This window comes from Raphanus sativus, chromosome 2 (assembly GCF_000801105.2).
Source record: "Raphanus sativus cultivar WK10039 chromosome 2, ASM80110v3, whole genome shotgun sequence".
In the NCBI taxonomy this organism is placed as follows: Eukaryota; Viridiplantae; Streptophyta; class Magnoliopsida; order Brassicales; family Brassicaceae; genus Raphanus; species Raphanus sativus.
The window spans coordinates 14,408,889-14,427,258 of record NC_079512.1 but is presented as its reverse complement, the minus strand read 5'-3'; the positions used below and the strand labels follow the sequence as shown (position 1 = coordinate 14,427,258).

The 18,370-nt window shown below is 38.1% G+C and overlaps 2 protein-coding genes and 1 non-coding gene across 3 annotated transcripts; 1 reads left to right on the top strand and 2 right to left on the bottom strand.

Moving 5' to 3' along the window:
- Positions 1-6,412: 6,412 nt before the first annotated feature.
- On the bottom strand, positions 6,413-7,854 carry LOC108820124 (uncharacterized). Its single transcript, XM_018593107.2, has 2 exons — positions 7,370-7,854; positions 6,413-6,900 (listed from the first exon to the last, which is right to left on the bottom strand). The coding sequence occupies exons 1-2, from the start codon at positions 7,778-7,780 to the stop codon at positions 6,844-6,846; spliced, it is 468 nt and encodes a 155-aa protein (XP_018448609.1). The 5' UTR covers positions 7,781-7,854; the 3' UTR covers positions 6,413-6,843.
- Positions 7,855-10,859: 3,005 nt separating this feature from the next.
- Positions 10,860-12,729, top strand: LOC130508561 (uncharacterized). The gene is made up of 2 exons (XM_057004131.1): positions 10,860-11,875; positions 11,973-12,729. Exons 1-2 carry the CDS (start codon positions 10,860-10,862, stop codon positions 12,727-12,729), a joined length of 1,773 nt encoding a protein of 590 aa, XP_056860111.1.
- LOC130508831 (small nucleolar RNA R71) lies at positions 11,484-11,590 on the bottom strand. Its single transcript, XR_008943015.1, has one exon. It is a non-coding gene; the product is annotated as a small nucleolar RNA R71 (small nucleolar RNA).
- Positions 12,730-18,370: the final 5,641 nt, after the last annotated feature.

The window sequence follows — 18,370 nt, the reverse complement described above, 5'->3', positions numbered from 1 at the left end:
ATGCTCTTAGGATGTTTGTTTGCGGATGTTTGGACCTTTGATAATATTGTTCCGTTGATTTAAGAAATCATTACTTTCCTAAATCGTTGATTTCTTAAGTCGTTGATTAAGAAATCGTTGATTTCTTAAGTCGTTGATTAAGAAATCGTTGATTTCTTAAGTCGTTGATTAAGAAATCGTTGATTTCTTAAGTCGTTGATTAAGAAATCGTTGATTTTTAAGTCGTTGATTAAGAAATCGTTGTTTTAAGAAATCGTTGATTTCTTAAATCGTTGATTTCTTAAATCGTTGATTTCTTAAATCGTTGATTAAGAAATCGTTGTTTTAAATAATTGTTGTCTTAAAACAAGAATTTAAGGAATCTGCCTTGGAACTTCAAAGAGGCCGTTCTCTCAAACCGTGAGGACCCAGAAAACGATCAAGATATCAAATCGAAACCCTCGCCGAGACGGGTCTGGTGAGCTCGGTCACTATAGCGACCGAGCTTTTCCTGTAGCTCACTCCCAATAGCGACCCAGCTTTTTCGTAGCTCACTCCCTATAGCGACCCAGCTTTTCCGTAGCTCACTCTCTATAGCGACCGAGCTTTTCCTGTAGCTCACTCCCTATAGCGACCCAGATTTTCCGTAGCTCACTCCCTATAGCGACCCAGCTTTTCTGTAGCTCACTCCCTATAGCGAGTGAACTTGTAGCGAGTGAGCTTGTAGCGAGTGAGCTTGTAGCCAGTGAGCTTGTATTGAGCGAGCTCTCGGTATTGAGCGAGCTTCGTATTGCGCGAGCTTATTCCGCGGATTGAAGTCTTTGTTTCGAGAACCCGTTGTCCGAGTATTCAAGCTTCAGTTTTACAACAAGAACATGATCTTGTCGAAAAGTTCTTCGTAGAGATTTGAATGCTTGGATACCTTTCGCAAAGACACTGTCGACAATTTTTACGAATGATTTGATACTGACTTCGTCGTCAATACGAACCATTGAAGCTTGTTTCGACGTTGCGGACAAATCTATTCAAGAATTCTATCGTAAAAATTGGTTTAAGTAATTTTTACGGGAATTATCTTTTTCGCGGAATATTTTCGAACTTTAATTTCGTTGTGACTGTTTTTGACCCCAACAAATATCTTCTTTTATTTATATCTTATTTCTATAAACTTTCTTTATAAAATATTTTATATTTTAGTTTACATATTAAAATTTTATATAAGATTTCTAACATGAGAATTATTTCACTATGGTATCATTTAAATATATATAATATTTATGTCATTTACAATATCTCTTCAGAAGTAAGTAATATTTTCATTTCATATTTTTATGTAGTATTTTTTGAATATACTTATAGTGAATGATATACATATAAGATGAAAATGATATTTTCTTTTTGTCAACCATTTTACAACTCATGTGAACTCTGTAAACCAAATTGGGTGCTCTGTATCCATATGGACAGTGAATGACGTCTGTTGCCTCATACTGCGTGCTAAGCTATCCGCCATGTTGTTATGCGTCCGTGGTATATGAATAATCTCTGAGCTGTTGAAACTTCTTTTGAGACTCTTGATGTCTTCTAAGTAACTTGCAAACGCCGGCCATTCTTTTGGTTCCGAAACCATCTTCACCAATTGAGAACAATCCGTTGCAAATGTAACGTTATATTGCCTTAAATTCCTCATGCATTCCATCGCCCATATAAGGGCTTCGACTTCTGTATGTAACGGGGATTGACTAGCCCTCGTATTTCTAGCTCCCAATAACCCTTCAAAGCCTTCCAAAGTACTATATCATCCTTGCCCTGAAAAGGTATCCTCTGCTTTCCATGAACCATCCGTGAAACACCATCGTCCCGATCCAATTGGCAATACTGTATCAACCGTATGTGTAACCTGGTTCTGTTTCTGGACTATTTCGTGTTGAGCTTCCGTCCAAAGTAAAGACTCAGTCATAGCTCTTTGAAGAGTATCCCTTGGATCCATATCCAAGTTACTAAATACCTTGTTATTCCGCCCTTTCCATATATACCAAAGTATCCATGCGAAATGATGATCCTCCATTGTTGGCTTCACCCTCCAAAATAAATAATCCATATTCGCAAACAAAGATTGTCCTGGAAAGTGCTCTGGATGCGTTGGGATCATTGATAGTGCCCAAACCTGAACTGCGGTGGGCATTCAAAGAAAACATGGTTTATAGATTCCTCGGATGCCCCACATCTGTCACACCGTATATCTCCTTGAATACCCCATGCCTTTAGATTTTTCTTTACTGCTATACATCCTGACAATAGTTGCCATAGAAAATGCTTTATCTTTGGTGGATAACGCACTTTCCAACAATTACCTTTAAGATCAGTAACTGTAGGTCCAAATTCCACTGCCCCTTGTTCTTTATCTGGATATGTTCTCTCCACTTGATATCCTGATTTAACCGTATATTTTCCATTTTTTGTGAAATGCCAGCCATCCCGATCAATTGTTTGTGTTCTACTTAAAGGGATACTCTCGACAATTTTAACATCCTCGGGGTCCATGATCTCCTGAAGAGCCTGTGAGTTCCATGTTCGCGAGGTTTCATTAATGAGGAAGTCAACTGTAAGATCCGGTAAAAGAACATTTTTTTCTGGTCTCGAGCGAGTGGTTGGGAGCCAGAGATCATTCAATACTGATATGGATGTCCCTGATCCCACCCTTTTAATTAGTCATTTGCTAACCAGAGATCTAGCAGAAATTATACTACGCCACCCATAGGAGGACGAGTACGATCTGATCGGTTCCAGGGGTGAAGCATTCCTGAAATATCGACCTTTAAAGACACATGAAAATAGAGTATTTGGTTTCTCTATTAATCTACAGAGCTGCTTGCCAAGCATAGCTGTGTTAAAATCCGTAAAATCCCTAAAACCGAGACCTCCATCGTCCTTATTCTCACAAACCTTATCCCATGATTTCCAGTGTAGTCCTTTAGTATTACCACTTGGGCTCCACCAGAATTGAGCTACTGCACTGGTAAGCTTTTTCGCCACTGTCTTTGGTATTCTGTAACAGGACATAATATGATTGGGCAGAGCCGTTACCACCGATTTTATAATTACTTCCTTTCCTCCTTTAGAGAAAAACCTAAAAGTCCATCCATTGATTCGGTTATTTAACCTTTCCTGAACAAATTCAAATACTTGTACTTTTGAACCTCCCAGACTTTCGGGTATTCCCAAGTATGTTCCCATTCCTCCCATGTTTTGAATTCCCAATATGTCCCGCAGTTCTTGACGAGTAGCTTCATCAACTGTATGGCCGAACTGGATCGACGGTTTTTGAAAGTTAATCTGCTGTCCCGAAACCTTTTCATATTCTGTAAGAATTACCAAAATAGTCTCACATTCCTCTTTTTGCGCTCTACAGAAAAAAATACTATCATCTGCGAAAAGCAAATGAGAAATTGAGGGACATGCCCTTGCCACTTTTATTCCCGTCCACCTCTTCCCATTTTCAGCCTATTTAATATTTGCGATTTTTGAAAGTTAATATTCCCCTGACGTAAACCTCTATTTGGGATAATTTGTCCTCGTGGTTGTCCATTTAATAATACTCTGTATTGTACCGAGGTTATACACTCCATCATCAACTGAACCCAATGATGATCAAACCTCATTTTTCGTAGTAATGCTTGAATAAAATTCCATTCGACTCTATCATAAGCCTTACTCATATCTGTTTTTATAGCCATAAACTTATTTTGGCAAGCCTTGTTTGTCCTCAACCCAAGAAACATCTCTTGGGCAATTAGGATATTGTCCGAAATCAATCTCCCAGCCACAAAAGCCGACTGTGTTTCCGAAATCAGAGCCGGTAGGCAAGCCTTTAGCCGTTGACACAGAACTTTTGATATAATTTTATAACCTACATTACAGAGACTTATTGGTAATGTTTAGTCTCGCATCTGTCATCCTTGCCGGTCTTTCCGTCTTGGGAATCAAACATATATTTATATTGTTTAATCTCGCATCCAATTTCCCTGTAGTCGAAAAATTATTGACCATATCCACTATATCCTGCTTGATAATGTGCCAAGAGTGTTGGAAAAAGAGAGCCGTCATTCCATCTGGCCCTGGTGCCTTCTCTGGATGCATCATAAACAGTGCTTGCCGCACCTCTTCCTCTGTGGCGAGCCTAATAAGCCGCTGATTCGTTTGTTGAGAGATAGTTGGTTTTATTTCATCTAGAAAATCATCAAATTCACTAGGCGACGTAGTACTAAAAAGATCCTCGAAATAATCCATTGCAACCTTCTCAATTCCTTCATCCTTAACCACCCAATTTCTGTTTGTGTCATATAAGCCCACTAGCCGGTTACGCGTTCTTCGCTGTTTCGTCAAGGCATGAAAAAAATTTGTACTGCGATCTCCCGCCGTATTCCACATATTTCGACTTTTCTGTTGCCAGTATTCCTCCTCATCTTTATAAGCCTCTTGTAGTTTCCGAGACACTTCCAGAATATACTCTTGAGATCTATTATCGTCGGTTTGTACTTCCTCAATGATTTTTGTAATTCTGCTATTTTTTCTTTTCCATATGGTGGGTTATTCTTGCGCCAAGTTGAGAGTTCGTGTCGACAATTGGTAATCTTTGACACAACATCCCCCACATTCCCAGTTGTATTCATTTCCTTTGTCCAGCCTCTGGCAATGGATTCCAAAAAGCCATCCCGTCCTATCCATCGTTTATCAAATCTAAACTATCCTTTGCGCTTAGTAACTTTATCCTCTAAAAAGCCACTATCGGTCGATGATCCGATCCCACCATTTTCAAATATTCAGTATACGATTGTGGAAACATTTTATGCCATTCTCCGTTTGCTAAAGCTCTATCTAGTCGACACCGAATCATTGTCGCTTTCCCGTTTACTTTCCTTCTCCCTTGCCAAGATAATTTATTCCCCTTCGCCTGAAATTCCAGAAGCCCACTATTACGGATCATATTATTAAATAATACGAAACTTTCTGGACTCCGTAACGGTCCTCCATCTTTTTCATGGTTCCCAGTTATCTCATTGAGGTCTCCAATGATAAACCAAGGGTCATCTCTTGAAATGCCGTATCTAGTTAACCTCTCCCAAACCTGGTCCCTCAGTCTCTGGACTGGGTCTCCATATACAAAGGTCATATATATTTTCTTTCCCAATGCCTCTGCCTCCGTCTATCATCCTGGTGCTGGAATATAAAACATTAACCTGATACTCATTATTATAATATAATGCCAGCTTTCCGCTTGTTCCATTTGGGTCAACCGTCATTAGATTATCATATCCAAAATGTGATTGAAATCCTTGAACAAAGGCAAAATCTTGCTTTGTTTCTGATAAAAAAAAAATCTGGTTTATATTGATGCCATATTTCCCGTAGATAACTGATTATCCATTTGCTTCCCATGCCTCTACAATTCCAACTTAATACTTTCATTATAATATTGATGAATCTTGCTCATTTGAGCCATTAAATATTGGGTGTAATGAGGCCCATTATATGTAAACGACCGTACGTTTTTCCGTCGGCGTATTGTTTGACGAGCATTGTTCATGTAGTCACTATATATTTCATCCCGTCTCCTCCACATGTCCAGTATCGTATGAATATTCTTAAAAGAACTCCCTTCCCAATTCACATCTCATAACCAAAGCCAACACCATAAGACATCTTCCTCATGTAATTCTGGAAGTTCGATATACATCGTGGTTTTGACAAACCTGCTAATAAAGAATTTACATACTATATGATAAATCAATAGCCACCACCATAATGCCTCATACAGTATAATATGTAATTGTTCTGTCGTCCATAACATACATGTGGATTCTCTCTTTACCAAGACCAACCTCCAAGAGCCATTCAATAGATTCCTGTAATATTTCTTTGCCTTCTGACTTGTGGAAAAAGAAAGTCTAATAAGTATCCTCCAAACACTTTGATGCACTTGGTTTAATGAGACCAAGATGAACATCTCAAAGTACGAACTATCCTCAAGCTGAACAAGCCATTGCTTTGCTTGGGTTCTAAGCCACCGGGCTTTCTTATTTGACCTTGTCCAAGGGTGATCCGAATAAAAATTCTTTAAACAGTCTATATTCCAAGCCATCCACCAAAAGACATAACAATCCAAACAAACCAAGTTTAACTCTTTATTCCAGACTTTTAAAAGAGAAAGACAACTCCCCAAAACCCAAGAGAGACATAATAAACTTAGAACTAAGTTGCACTCACAACAACCATACCAGCAACATAATAAACCAAATTTATTCCAAGTCATAACCTGAACAGGCAAATTGCCCTCAAACCAACAAGAAACAAAACAAGAGAAAGCCAATACCAAAACACCCTTCGACCCAAATAAAAGACAAATGCTCGTAGAGCTTATTGAACACAGAAAAATAACAAATTCTTGAATAAGCTCCATCTGAGCTAGGAGATACAGATTCAATGGTATCATGATATTTCCAAATTACAAGATGTTCCAAACTCCAGTACCTTAAACTCCATATAAATTCACTAAAATTACCACAATTATCATGGAAAGCACAAAAGCCATTATTCCTGCCGAAGTCCGTGGTTTCATTGAACAACAGAAACCAAAAACTCCACCCAACAATAAATATTTCCAGACACCATTTAAAGTAACAATTATCGTCAGCTTCCTGATACATCCAATTATGGATTCCAAGAACAAACATGATCGCCCAGAAGCACCCGTCAGGTTGATCTCCTGTCTTAAAGATCCTATTATAATCCCATTCCCAATCAAGGTCCGATAATACCACCTGGAAACCAAGCTCCTCTGATGCAAATATATCGAACACCCCGTTAGATAGCATACAACCCTTGCTCAAGAATTTTCTTACATGTTGTCTTTTCCATCTCCTGCAATCAAGATCAACACAGTATAAAATAACTGAGTATCCCCCACACTCTTGAAACAAAAAGCAAACCATCATCCACCAGATTGAAAGCTCTACAGCCATACTATAGTTTAATCCAAAAATCATAATAGTTTTCACTAAAAACAGTGTAGTTCTAAAACTTGATGGCAGACACCTAACCACCTAACCACCAAGGCCCAATCGCCATATACACCCATAACCTTCTGTTTACTGTAAATCCATCGATAGCCAAATTTTCTATGAACCCATAGTAAAGACTTACTAATTAGATTATCATTACAATGCTATCTCTCCAGCCAGCACACAGAGACATAATGTCGGGTTCCATCTCCTAATAAATCCTGATACCACCAACATAATATTACCAGAGCACTATGTGGGAACCACACCAATACAGTCTTAGGACCCCCTGCAGTCCATTCAAAAAAAGAGAGTATCAAAAGCATTACCAGAACGGTAAGGAACACCTCAGATCTTGTATGTATCCACTCAGACCAAAGAAACACCTCAGAGGGACATCTTCCAGAAGTCTCCACCAGATAAGAATTAAGCCAACCATGTACCCCGATTAACTCCATTAACTCTCCGATTCGAGAAACCTTCTCAGATCCACCCAGATTACAACCTTCCTTTTCCATTATTGAATCATGGAAACCTACGATCTCCCTTTGACCCATGAGAGAAGCTCGACAAATAATGACGAGATCTGTATTATGAGAAACCTCATCGGTCCGGATCACCCCGAACCAATCCACCAGTAACACCAATCGGATCCCCCTTGTTATCTGATCATCATGTAAAGGATCGACCCGAATCCTTATGTCTCCAAGAATCCCCGGATCCCATCCTTGAAACCGCATGAAGCCCTAGAAAAATATCGCCATCACCGTCGCTAAGTCAACTATTACGGGTCATCAAATATTCAAAATTAGATGAAAATGATATATATATATATATATATAAACCTTTTAAAAATATTACTAGTAAAAATGTGCAATATATTTTTTTAAAAATAAATTGATTCATATACTTTCATATTTTTATTAATTATACTTATATACTTTAACAGTTATTAATAATTATTTAATATTATGTATAATAAAATAATAAACATAATTGTTTGTTCTTAGATAAATATATGTATGTTTTGTTATATTTTAAAATTTTAGATGATGATTTTGCTGATATAATGACATATACAAAATTTGAAAATATTAGTTTTATATTTGAACCAAAGGGTATGAAAGAAGTGAAAATTGAAGAAGAAAATACTCATTATATTTTTTTTGTAATTGTAATGAATTTCATAAAATTTTAAAATCTAGTATATTTATATTTAAATGATAATTTATTGTTGTATTTATAAACATGATGTTTATTTTTATTTTTTTGGTTTTAGGTATTTAGTTTTCATGATTTGTAATTTATCAACGTTTAGGTGAATACAATACATTAATAAATTTGTTTGATATGTTTTTGTTCTACTTAAACTACATGATCTGTGTTTGTTCTTCTTGGTCTGAATGTTGTATTGGATATGCATTTTTCAATCAGCATCACCCTTTAAAGCTATTATTTGCCTCGTAATATCCTTGGTAGGAGAGATAATGAAAATTGAACCAGTCTCTAAAATTGTTTTTCCAATAATATGATATCAAATTCATGAAACATCTTTTTATTATTAATAAAGTTGAAGTTTAGATAATTTGGATACTTACATCAAAAATTAGGAAACGTAGTTTGCTGACTGATACTTGTTCAAATTAACCTATAGCAATATTACTCTCATCAAAAGAGGAATCCACAGGGAGCTGAGGAATCAATAGATCTTATCTTAACTAAGCTAAATTAGAGATTTCAAAGCAGTAAATAACAAGTAAATTAGAAACTGGTTTGAGCAGGACAATTACTCAATGATGATTGATTTTGGGATAACAAGTATGATTAAATAGCTAGACTTAGGATTACTATTCAGGTTATCAGGTTTATAGAGGTATAAATGTCTATATGAGATGCTTGCATGATATTAAAGAACCCAACGATGCAATAGCCTAACTGTCGTTATGATTATCTATTACTAGAACCGATGAAACACCCTTTGGCGAGTCATAGATTAGGGCGTCGATCGGTGTGCTGTCACCGATGTCGATCGACAGTGCCCCGCGTCTATCGATCGACAGTGCCCCGCGTCTATCGATCGATTACTCTATAGGAGTATCGATCGATGCGCTACTAGTAAGCTTTAAGCGTGTGGTTGAATAAAGTTCACCAAGGAGTTTGCCAAGTCAGCTATCGCTTGTTCCCAGCAAATTTCTAGCTCAAAGAAGATAGATCCAAGGATTGTTATCTCTGTATTCAAGTGTAGGTTAACTACTCCTACACAAGCATTAAGCATGATCTCCTAAGATGAATATCACATGCTCATGTATTCATATTTGGAGCTAATCCCTCATACCTATTTGAATCCTAAATCTAACAGATGTGTTTACTCAGACATAGCTGATATACCATGAATTTCACCCATTTTTAGCCATGGTATATAAGAGTTTTCAATCATACTTACTTCGTTTTCAAAGTATTTTAGAGTATTTTCAGGCACAGGTACTTAATTGAAGAAAGCAATACTTTTAAGGCATTTTTGGAGTATTTTTACGAATGAAGAATCGACCGATAGGAATCATGCGAGATCGGGCGATTAGAGTCACTTACAATCGATCGACAGTGATGGAAGAGTGTCGATCGATATTTAACCATTCGATGGATTACGATTTAGAAGATTTTCAAGAATCACAAAGTTTGCTATTTACACAATTAGACCCTGGCCGCCTGTTAGGCTTTATATACTAGGGTTTTGTATAATTTTAGAGGCAGACTTACCTAGAGATCTATTGGAGAAGAGAAGCAATTTGGCTACCTTAGGAGAAGAGTTAGAGTTGGAGAGATAGATCTGAGACTGTAAAACAGAGAAGATCTTGAACTCCCTTTTTATCTTACTCATTACTCTTTGTGTTCCTTATTTCATATTAAGTTTTATTCAAACCATCATGATCTTGTCTCTCATGAATATGTCTGAGTAAACCTAATTGTTAGATTTAGGTTTCTCATAAGGATGAATCATGTGATGAGATTGTGATGTTTATTAGGGTTGTTAAATTAGTTCTTTCACTTAGTTGTTCTTAATACTAGATTTAGGATTGATCACCCTTAAATCTAGATCTTAGGATTGAAGAGATAACCAACTGTATACTCTCAATGCCCTGAAATAAACTATAGTGATCTAACTGACTAGACTCATGCGAAAGGTGGTCTAGATCATTAGAGAACGTGTTCAACCAAATCGATAATGCTTGCTAGAATTACCATCGATCGGCACAACCATCGTTGTAGCGATCGATTGTATGAAAGGTGTATTGATCGATTAAGACGAAAGTCGTATCGATCGAATCTTTTCCGAGATCAACAAACGACAGTTGAGATCCGGGATCTAGTAAAGGAGACCCTACTGGTCGTACCAATTGATTGAGTTCATGGACTAAAGCCCTATTGTCACTTTCAAACTGCATAAATTCATACGTGAGAAATACCTGAATCTAGCTATCCTCCTCATTTAGAAACAACCTTCACTTCATTTACTGAACAATTCCCTTGTTCACATTAATATTTACTGCTTTAAAACATATAAAACCTTAAGTCTATTTTTAATTCTATTTAATAAAGCCTCGAAGTAATCCTAGAGTCCTTGTGGATTCGATCCCTAAGTACTGCATCTGAACCTCTTATTTGAGAGAGTAATTCACTTTTTAGGGTAATTTGAGTGATATCAAATTTGGCGCCGTTGCCGGGGACTCTTTCTTATTACTTTTAGATTTAATTTAGGATTTAGCATAGACTTTGTTACTTTTGCAAATTTTTCTATTCTTTTGTTTTACAACAAAAAGGATGGAGAATAGAGATATCGGCCAAGCATCGATCGACACGGAACATTGTCAATCGAGCGACGCAGATACTGAAGAATCGATCGTTTCATCAGAAACGTTATCGATCGATACCATCCAGCCGGAAGCAGGTAAGTACCCTCTTACCGATGCTAATAATGAGAAAGTAGTCCAAACTGAACCAATAGGTCAATCAAGCAACATTTATAGTCAAACTACTGAAAAACAGGGGACTGAAATCCCTGTTAAATCAAACTCTACCTTAGACATAGGTGAAGAAATTAAATTGCCCTTGCAAGACTACTTAAATCCCAATAGGACCTATTCCAATAGGTCCGTTATCAGAATACCTGACGACGTCATCTCGAAAACCAATTTTAGTGCTGACTATTATAATATGATGCGTCGAAACCCTTTTAAAGGATCTTCTCTAGAACATCCACAAGACCACATCGAGGGTCTAGAGGAATTGATTCCAGACGAGTATATTCGTTGCAGACTTTTTCCATTTTCATTAGAAGGGGGAGCCTTAAGATGGTTAAACTGTCTACCAAGAGGATCCCTGACTAGCTGGAAAGAGATTAGAAATGCTTTCCTTAAGCAAATCTTCGACGATACTCGTTATTGGGAAGTAAGGAGGCGAATCTCTACTTTCCGTCAAGATCCTCAGGAATCATTCAAAAATGCATGGGGAAGATTCAAGAGTTACGAACTCGAATGCCCCCACCATGGTTATCCAGAACCACAATTTCTTAAGATCTTTTACAAAGGTTTTATTCTGAGCTATAAGACAAAGCTTGATACAGCAAGCGAAGGGAATTTCGTTAATAGAAATCCTATGGAAGCAAAACGTCTAATCGAAAACATGGCAAGAGGAAGATCCTATGAAAAAATGGATGAAGAAAAAGAGAAAGACAAAACTATAATCTCAATAGAAAATACTGAGTTAGCTGAAATAAAAAATTCCATAAATTCGCTTCATTCTCTTCTGACAGATCAAAATCCACCTAATCTGTGCCAGTACTTCCATAAAACTCCATCCTATATCAGATGATGAGCTCGACTTTATAGAATGATTAGATGATACTGATCCTCATTTTGTGTTTAACGTCGACAGCTTTACACGAGACTATGAAATCTGTATACAGTCTCGTACTGGAAGAGAAAAGTACAATCTTAAGCAAGCTCTTACAGGAAACCGTAAAATGAAATTCGAATTCAACGGGAAAGTAAACAGTGTTTACGGAGAGCTAAATCAGAAGATGGATTCTCTAATTGAACATCTACGGGGAATGGAAGACAAAATTGATAACCTTGCAACAACTCTAAAAAGAGAGACATGTCGTCTTCCTGGAAGGACCGATGCTAATCCTGGAGAAAAACGCCAGGCATATGCTGTGATGCTACGAAGCGGAAAACGCCTTGAAACGAATTCCAGAGAAGATGTCAGAAATAAAAAATTCATCGATAATGCGGGAAAAAGCCATTCCAACCCCATAGAACTGCTTGATAACGACTCCGACTCAGAAACATCAGAACATAGGAAAAATTCTTCAAATGAAAAGAATCAGGGGAAAACTATAGATTTAGACAAAGAGAATCCCGATGCCGAAGTCGAAATCGACCATCTAGACGAACCACATGTCGATCGATCCTCTGGGAAGGAAAACGATCGACCGTCTGGTGGCACCAGCAATAGCAATACACAATCTACCGGAACTGAAAGAATCTATAGAGCTCCTCCCCCATTTCCTCCAAACAAACCACAAACTAAGAAAGCATTGGAACATGCAATCTGCAAAAAGGCTTTCGATAAAATCAAATTCGAGACATCCCTCAGTGACGCTCTTAAGATAGCCCCTTCGGTGAAGTAATACATGAAAGATTTGATATCCTCAAGTGGAGAACAAAGCGTCATGCTAGTATCAGAGGAAGTAAGTGCGATAATACAAGGAGGGACTTCAATTAAAAGGTCTGACCCTGGTAGTTTCGTCCTAGATTGTAAGATACAAAACGCACGTTTTCCTCGATCTCTTTGTGATCTTGGCTCTAGTGTAAACCTCATGCCACACTCTGTGGCAGTTTCGCTAGGTTACGATGTATTTGTCCCAACGCCTATCACATTAGTTCTAGCTGATCGCTCTATTAGGGTACCTGAGGGAATCCTGGTGGATGTGCCAGTCAGAATTGATGATTGCTTCATACCAGCAGATTTTGTCGTACTCAAGTATAAACAAGTGCCGAAAGACCCCCTTATATTAGGACGGCCCTTTTTAGCTACAGCAGGAGCAATAATAGATTGTAGAGGAGGAAAGATTGATTTAAATGTCGGAGATATATCAATGAACTTCGACATGGAAAAACTATTAAAACGTCCTCTGATAGACGATCATGCCTTTTACACGGAAGAAGATTCTGAGCTGGAAAAAGAATACCTTACGGATATATGTGCTACCAATTCATCAGAAGACACATTCACTCCTGATGAACAAGAAATTCTGAACGTAGATAGCAGAACAGAAGATTATCAGAATCTTATGGACGCAAGTATCGGAGATACAAATGAAGAAAATGATGATTCTGAAATCATTACGGACAAATTCTTTAGGGAAACTATTGATCGTTCATTTTCTTCATCGACTAAATGGACTAAAGAAAAGGCGCCCAAGGTGGAACTGAAACCACTTCCAGCTGGCTTGAAGTATGCATTCCTTTGCGATAAATCATACCCTGTCATTGTTAACGCTAATCTCACGAACGGAGAGCTTGCACTGCTTTTAAACAAGCTGCGTAAATATCGGAGAGCAATCGGGTATTCTTTAGATGATATTCCCGGAATAGCCCCTGATCTTTGCATGCACCGCATCCACCTCGAAGAAGATGCAAAAATGTCTATAGAACAGCAAAGAAGACTCAACCCAAACCTAAAAGAGGTAGTGAAAAAGAGATAATTAAACTTCTGGATGCAGGAGTTATATATCCTATCTCAGATAGTAAATGGGTAAGCCCTGTGCATGTTGTACCAAAGAAAAGAGGGATCACGGTGGTTAAAAACGATAAAGATGAGCTCATCCCCACACGCACTGTCACTGGACATCGAATGTGTATTGATTACAGGAAACTGAATGCTGCTACAAGAAAAGACCATTTTCCTTTACCTTTCATCGATCAAATGCTCGAAAGACTGGCTAACCATAAATATTACTGCTTTCTTGACGGATATTCGGGATTTTTCCAAATACCGATACATCCTGAAGATCAAGAAAAGACAACTTTTACTTGTCTTTACGGAACATTTGCATATCGCAGAATGCCATTTGGACTATGTAACGCACCAGCCACTTTCCAACGATGCATGATGTCAATATTCACGGATATGATCGAACATTTCATGGAAATTTTCATGGACGATTTTTCGGTTTACGGATCAAGTTTTAAGGATTGCTTAGACAACCTGTGCAAGGTATTGGAAAGATGTGAAGAAAAGAATCTTGTCCTAAATTGGGAAAAATGCCATTTCATGGTGAACGATGGTATAGTCCTTGGACACAAAGTTTCCGCAGCAGGAATAGAAGTAGATAGAGCCAAAATTGAAGTAATGACTGGTCTACCAGCACCCACAAACGTTAGAGACATACGAAGTTTCCTTGGACATGCTGGATTTTACAGACGATTCATACAAGATTTCAGTAAAATTGCTACACCCCTGAACAATCTTTTGTGCAAAGAAGTTAAATTCGATTTTACGCCAGAATGTAAGGAAGCTTTCGAAGCGCTGAAGAAGTCTCTTATAACTGCCCCAGTCGTACAACCACCTGATTGGAATCTCCCTTTCGAGATTATGTGCGATGCGAGTGATTTCGCGATTGGAGCAGTTCTAGGACAACGAAAAGATAAGAAGCTACACGCTATATACTATGCGAGTCGCACACTCGACGAAGTGCAACGGAATTACTCTACCACAGAAAAAAAGTTGCTAGCAGTGGTTTATGCTTTCGAAAAATTCCGCCAATACTTAGTTGGAGCACATGTTATAGTCCACACTGATCATGCTGCCATCAAATATTTAATGCAGAAGAAATATGCTAAACCGAGACTAATAAGATGGATCTTGTTACTCCAAGAGTTCGATATCGAAATTAAAGATAAAAGAGGAGTAGACAACGGTGTCGCTGATCACCTTTCCAGGATTCGAGTTGAGGATAAAGTTCCTATAGATGATTTCTTTCCTACAGAGAATATAGCTCTTTTGGACACATCATTCATAGGTCACATATCGCTCATATCTGACGGATTGCTGGACGAGTCAAATGGAAAATTGACGACTGACACTACTGATAAAAAATCAATCATATCCATCAGCGACAGAACATCAACAGAACTTATTGACATACCAGTTAAGGTTGCTTGTAATGCTTTGAATCATAATATATCTGATGTCTCTCTACAAGAAGCAAATGCGATTGGACGAAATATCAAAGATCGACCTTGGTATGCTGATATAGTCAACTATTTAGCCGCTGATTTTGAACCAGAAAACTTAAAAGGTTATGAACGAAAGAAATTCTTTCGTGAAGTTCAGAGATACCACTGGGATGAGCCCTATCTCTACAAACACTGTTCTGGCGGTATATATAGAAGATGCGTCTCTGAAGCTGAAATTCCAAACATTATTTACCAATGTCATAGCTCTGATTACGCAGGACATTTCGCCACTTTTAAAACAGTTTCTAAAATTCTCCAAGCAGGGTTTTGGTGGCCAACAACATTTCGCGATGTTCATTGATATATGGTGTTTTATACATCATTGTATATATGTTTTCTAATTGGTTTTCAAGTCTTTATCGAGTCTTTCTAGTCCTTTTCGAGTCATTACAGGTCTAGAGTTGCACTGGATGGGAGATGGACCTGCTGGAACAAAAGAAGCAGAAAACAGTGCAGTTTGGTGATTTTCACGCAGAACAGTCTGATGACTGTTCCCGATCAAGCGGAACAAGCAGACGGAGTGATCCCGCGGTTGTTCCCGACGAATAAGGAAAATACAACATCTCGGGATTTGCCCTAATTATCCTCTTTTTCTCTCTGGCCGCCTGTGGCTTTTGATATAACTTCTTTTTCTATTTTTCTACATCATTCTACGCTATTCTAGACACAAGAAACCATTGGAGACTTTGAGATTATTGGATTTGCTTATTGTAAAGGGAGAAGGCTCCATCTCTCTCTCCATAGAGAAGATTATCCTGAACCCTCTCTTTGTTTCTGTTATATTTATGCAGTATTATTCATCTATGAACTCTGTGTTTTCTCTGTTCATGGCTGAGTAGTCGGTTAGCTTGTCTAGGGTTCTAGGGTGTTGATTTCGTGAGCTAAACATAGATAAGTGAATCACTCGATTGTCTTCATTCATAACCATTCTTACTGCTTTCATTAAACTGGCCGCTTAATGTTAGATCATAGGTTTAACCTGTTCATTAACCGTGTAATAGGTTGCTAGATCTGTTTTGAATGAGCATTGCATCCCTAATCAGCGAAAGTAGATATTAGGGTGTTCTGTGAACCTATCGGACTTGATCTCTATTGCTTGTGATCGCTTCTCACCTCAACGACAGTTAGACGGTGAGATCGATCAGCATAGGGAGCAGTACCACGACAGTGGACTGTTCTACTTGAGTGATCCGAGTTCTAGACTGTTCTTATGAGCACTTGAATAATTGTTTAGCTCACAAGTATTGACACCCGATGAAGTAACCCTAGGCTGGCTTCTCTTTAAATTGAATTCTCATTTATATTATTTTACTTGCTTTGCACGTTACCCTCAAAACAAACTCCCATATTGTCTTAGCTTAATTTTGATCCCATAGAAATAAAGTGTAATAGTTGGTCTCTGTGGATTCGATCCTAAAGTGCTACATCGACATACCATTCGATTGTGGTAGTGTGCACATTAGGTTAATTGGTGTGCGTGAACACGAATATCATTCATGCTCATATAGCACGATGCGACAGATGTCAGCGGAGAGGAAAAATAAGCAAGAGACATGAGATGGAACAAAAATTTATCTTGGAAATAGAAGTCTTCGACTGTTGGGGAATAGATTTTATGGGTCCTTTCCCATCTTCTTATGGCAACAAATATATCCTAGTCGCTGTAGACTACGTCTCAAAATGGGTTGAGGTAGTAGCCTCTCCTACAAATGATGCGTCCGTAGTTATCAAACTTTTCAAGAGCATCATTTTCCCAAGATTTGGAGTTCCAAGAATAGTCATTAGTGACGGTGGATCACATTTCATAAACAAAGTTTTCGACAGATTGCTTGAGAAACATGGTGTCCACCATCGAGTAGCTACACCCTATCACCGACAAACTAGTGGACAAGTGGAAGTGTCGAACCGACAAATCAAGGAAATCTTGGAAAAGACTGTCCGAATAGATAGGAAAGATTGGTCTCGCAAATTGGACAATGCCTTATGGGCATATCGGACCGCCTATAAAACACCACTGGGTACGACACCCTTTCACTTGCTGTACGGAAAATCATGCCATTTACCAGTTCAATTGGAGCACAAGGCAGCCTGGGCAACCAAATTGTTAAATTTTGATATTAAGCCAGCTGCCGAGAGATGACTAATTCAGCTCAACGAGCTCGATGAAATTCGACATTTGGCATATGAAAATTCGAAGTTATATAAGGAACGAACAAAAGTTTATCAGGATAAGAAGATCCTATCTAGACGCTTTGAACCGAATGATCAAGTTCTCTTATATAACTCCAGATTAAACATTTTCCCTGGAAAACTAAGATCTCGTTGGTAAGGACCTTTTACAATTAAGGAAGTAAAACCTTCCGGAGCACTAACGATCGTTAGTGAAGAAGGCGACGAGTTTACAGTAAACGGGCAACGAGTAAAGCATTATTGGACCAAACCACCAGATATAAATCCCCTTTCGCTGCTACCACCCGGTGATAACTAAAAGCAGTTATCCTAAGTCGAGCTAAAGACTTTAAACTAAGCGTTGAATGGGAGGCAACCCATTTTTCATTTGTTTATTCTATTTTTCATTTAATATTTACATCCCTATTTTAACTTTTCAATCTTCATTTCATTTTTATTTATTTCATTTAGTTATAAATTTTCATTATTGGTTAGTAACATTTAGATTATTTCCAACGCATTCATTTTCACATATGCATAAAATCGATCGATAACAATAATGTTGTATCGATCGACACGGGGATGTCGAGGCAACTTCTCATTTAACTCGACATCCGCCTCCTCTTTCCTTATTCCGCAAACCCTAGCCGAATCCTAAAACTCCCTTTTCTCTCGATTCTTAACGATTTTCATTGAATCTTTGCCCAAAACCACTCGATTTCAAGCCCTCCATCTGTTTTCATTCGCATTTCTCTCATTATCCAAGGTATTAATCCGAAATTCTCTTTGGATTGGAACCCTAGGGTTTGGGTTTTGAATTGGGGAAAATCGGGTCGATTTGGTGCAATTCTAGGGCGTTTT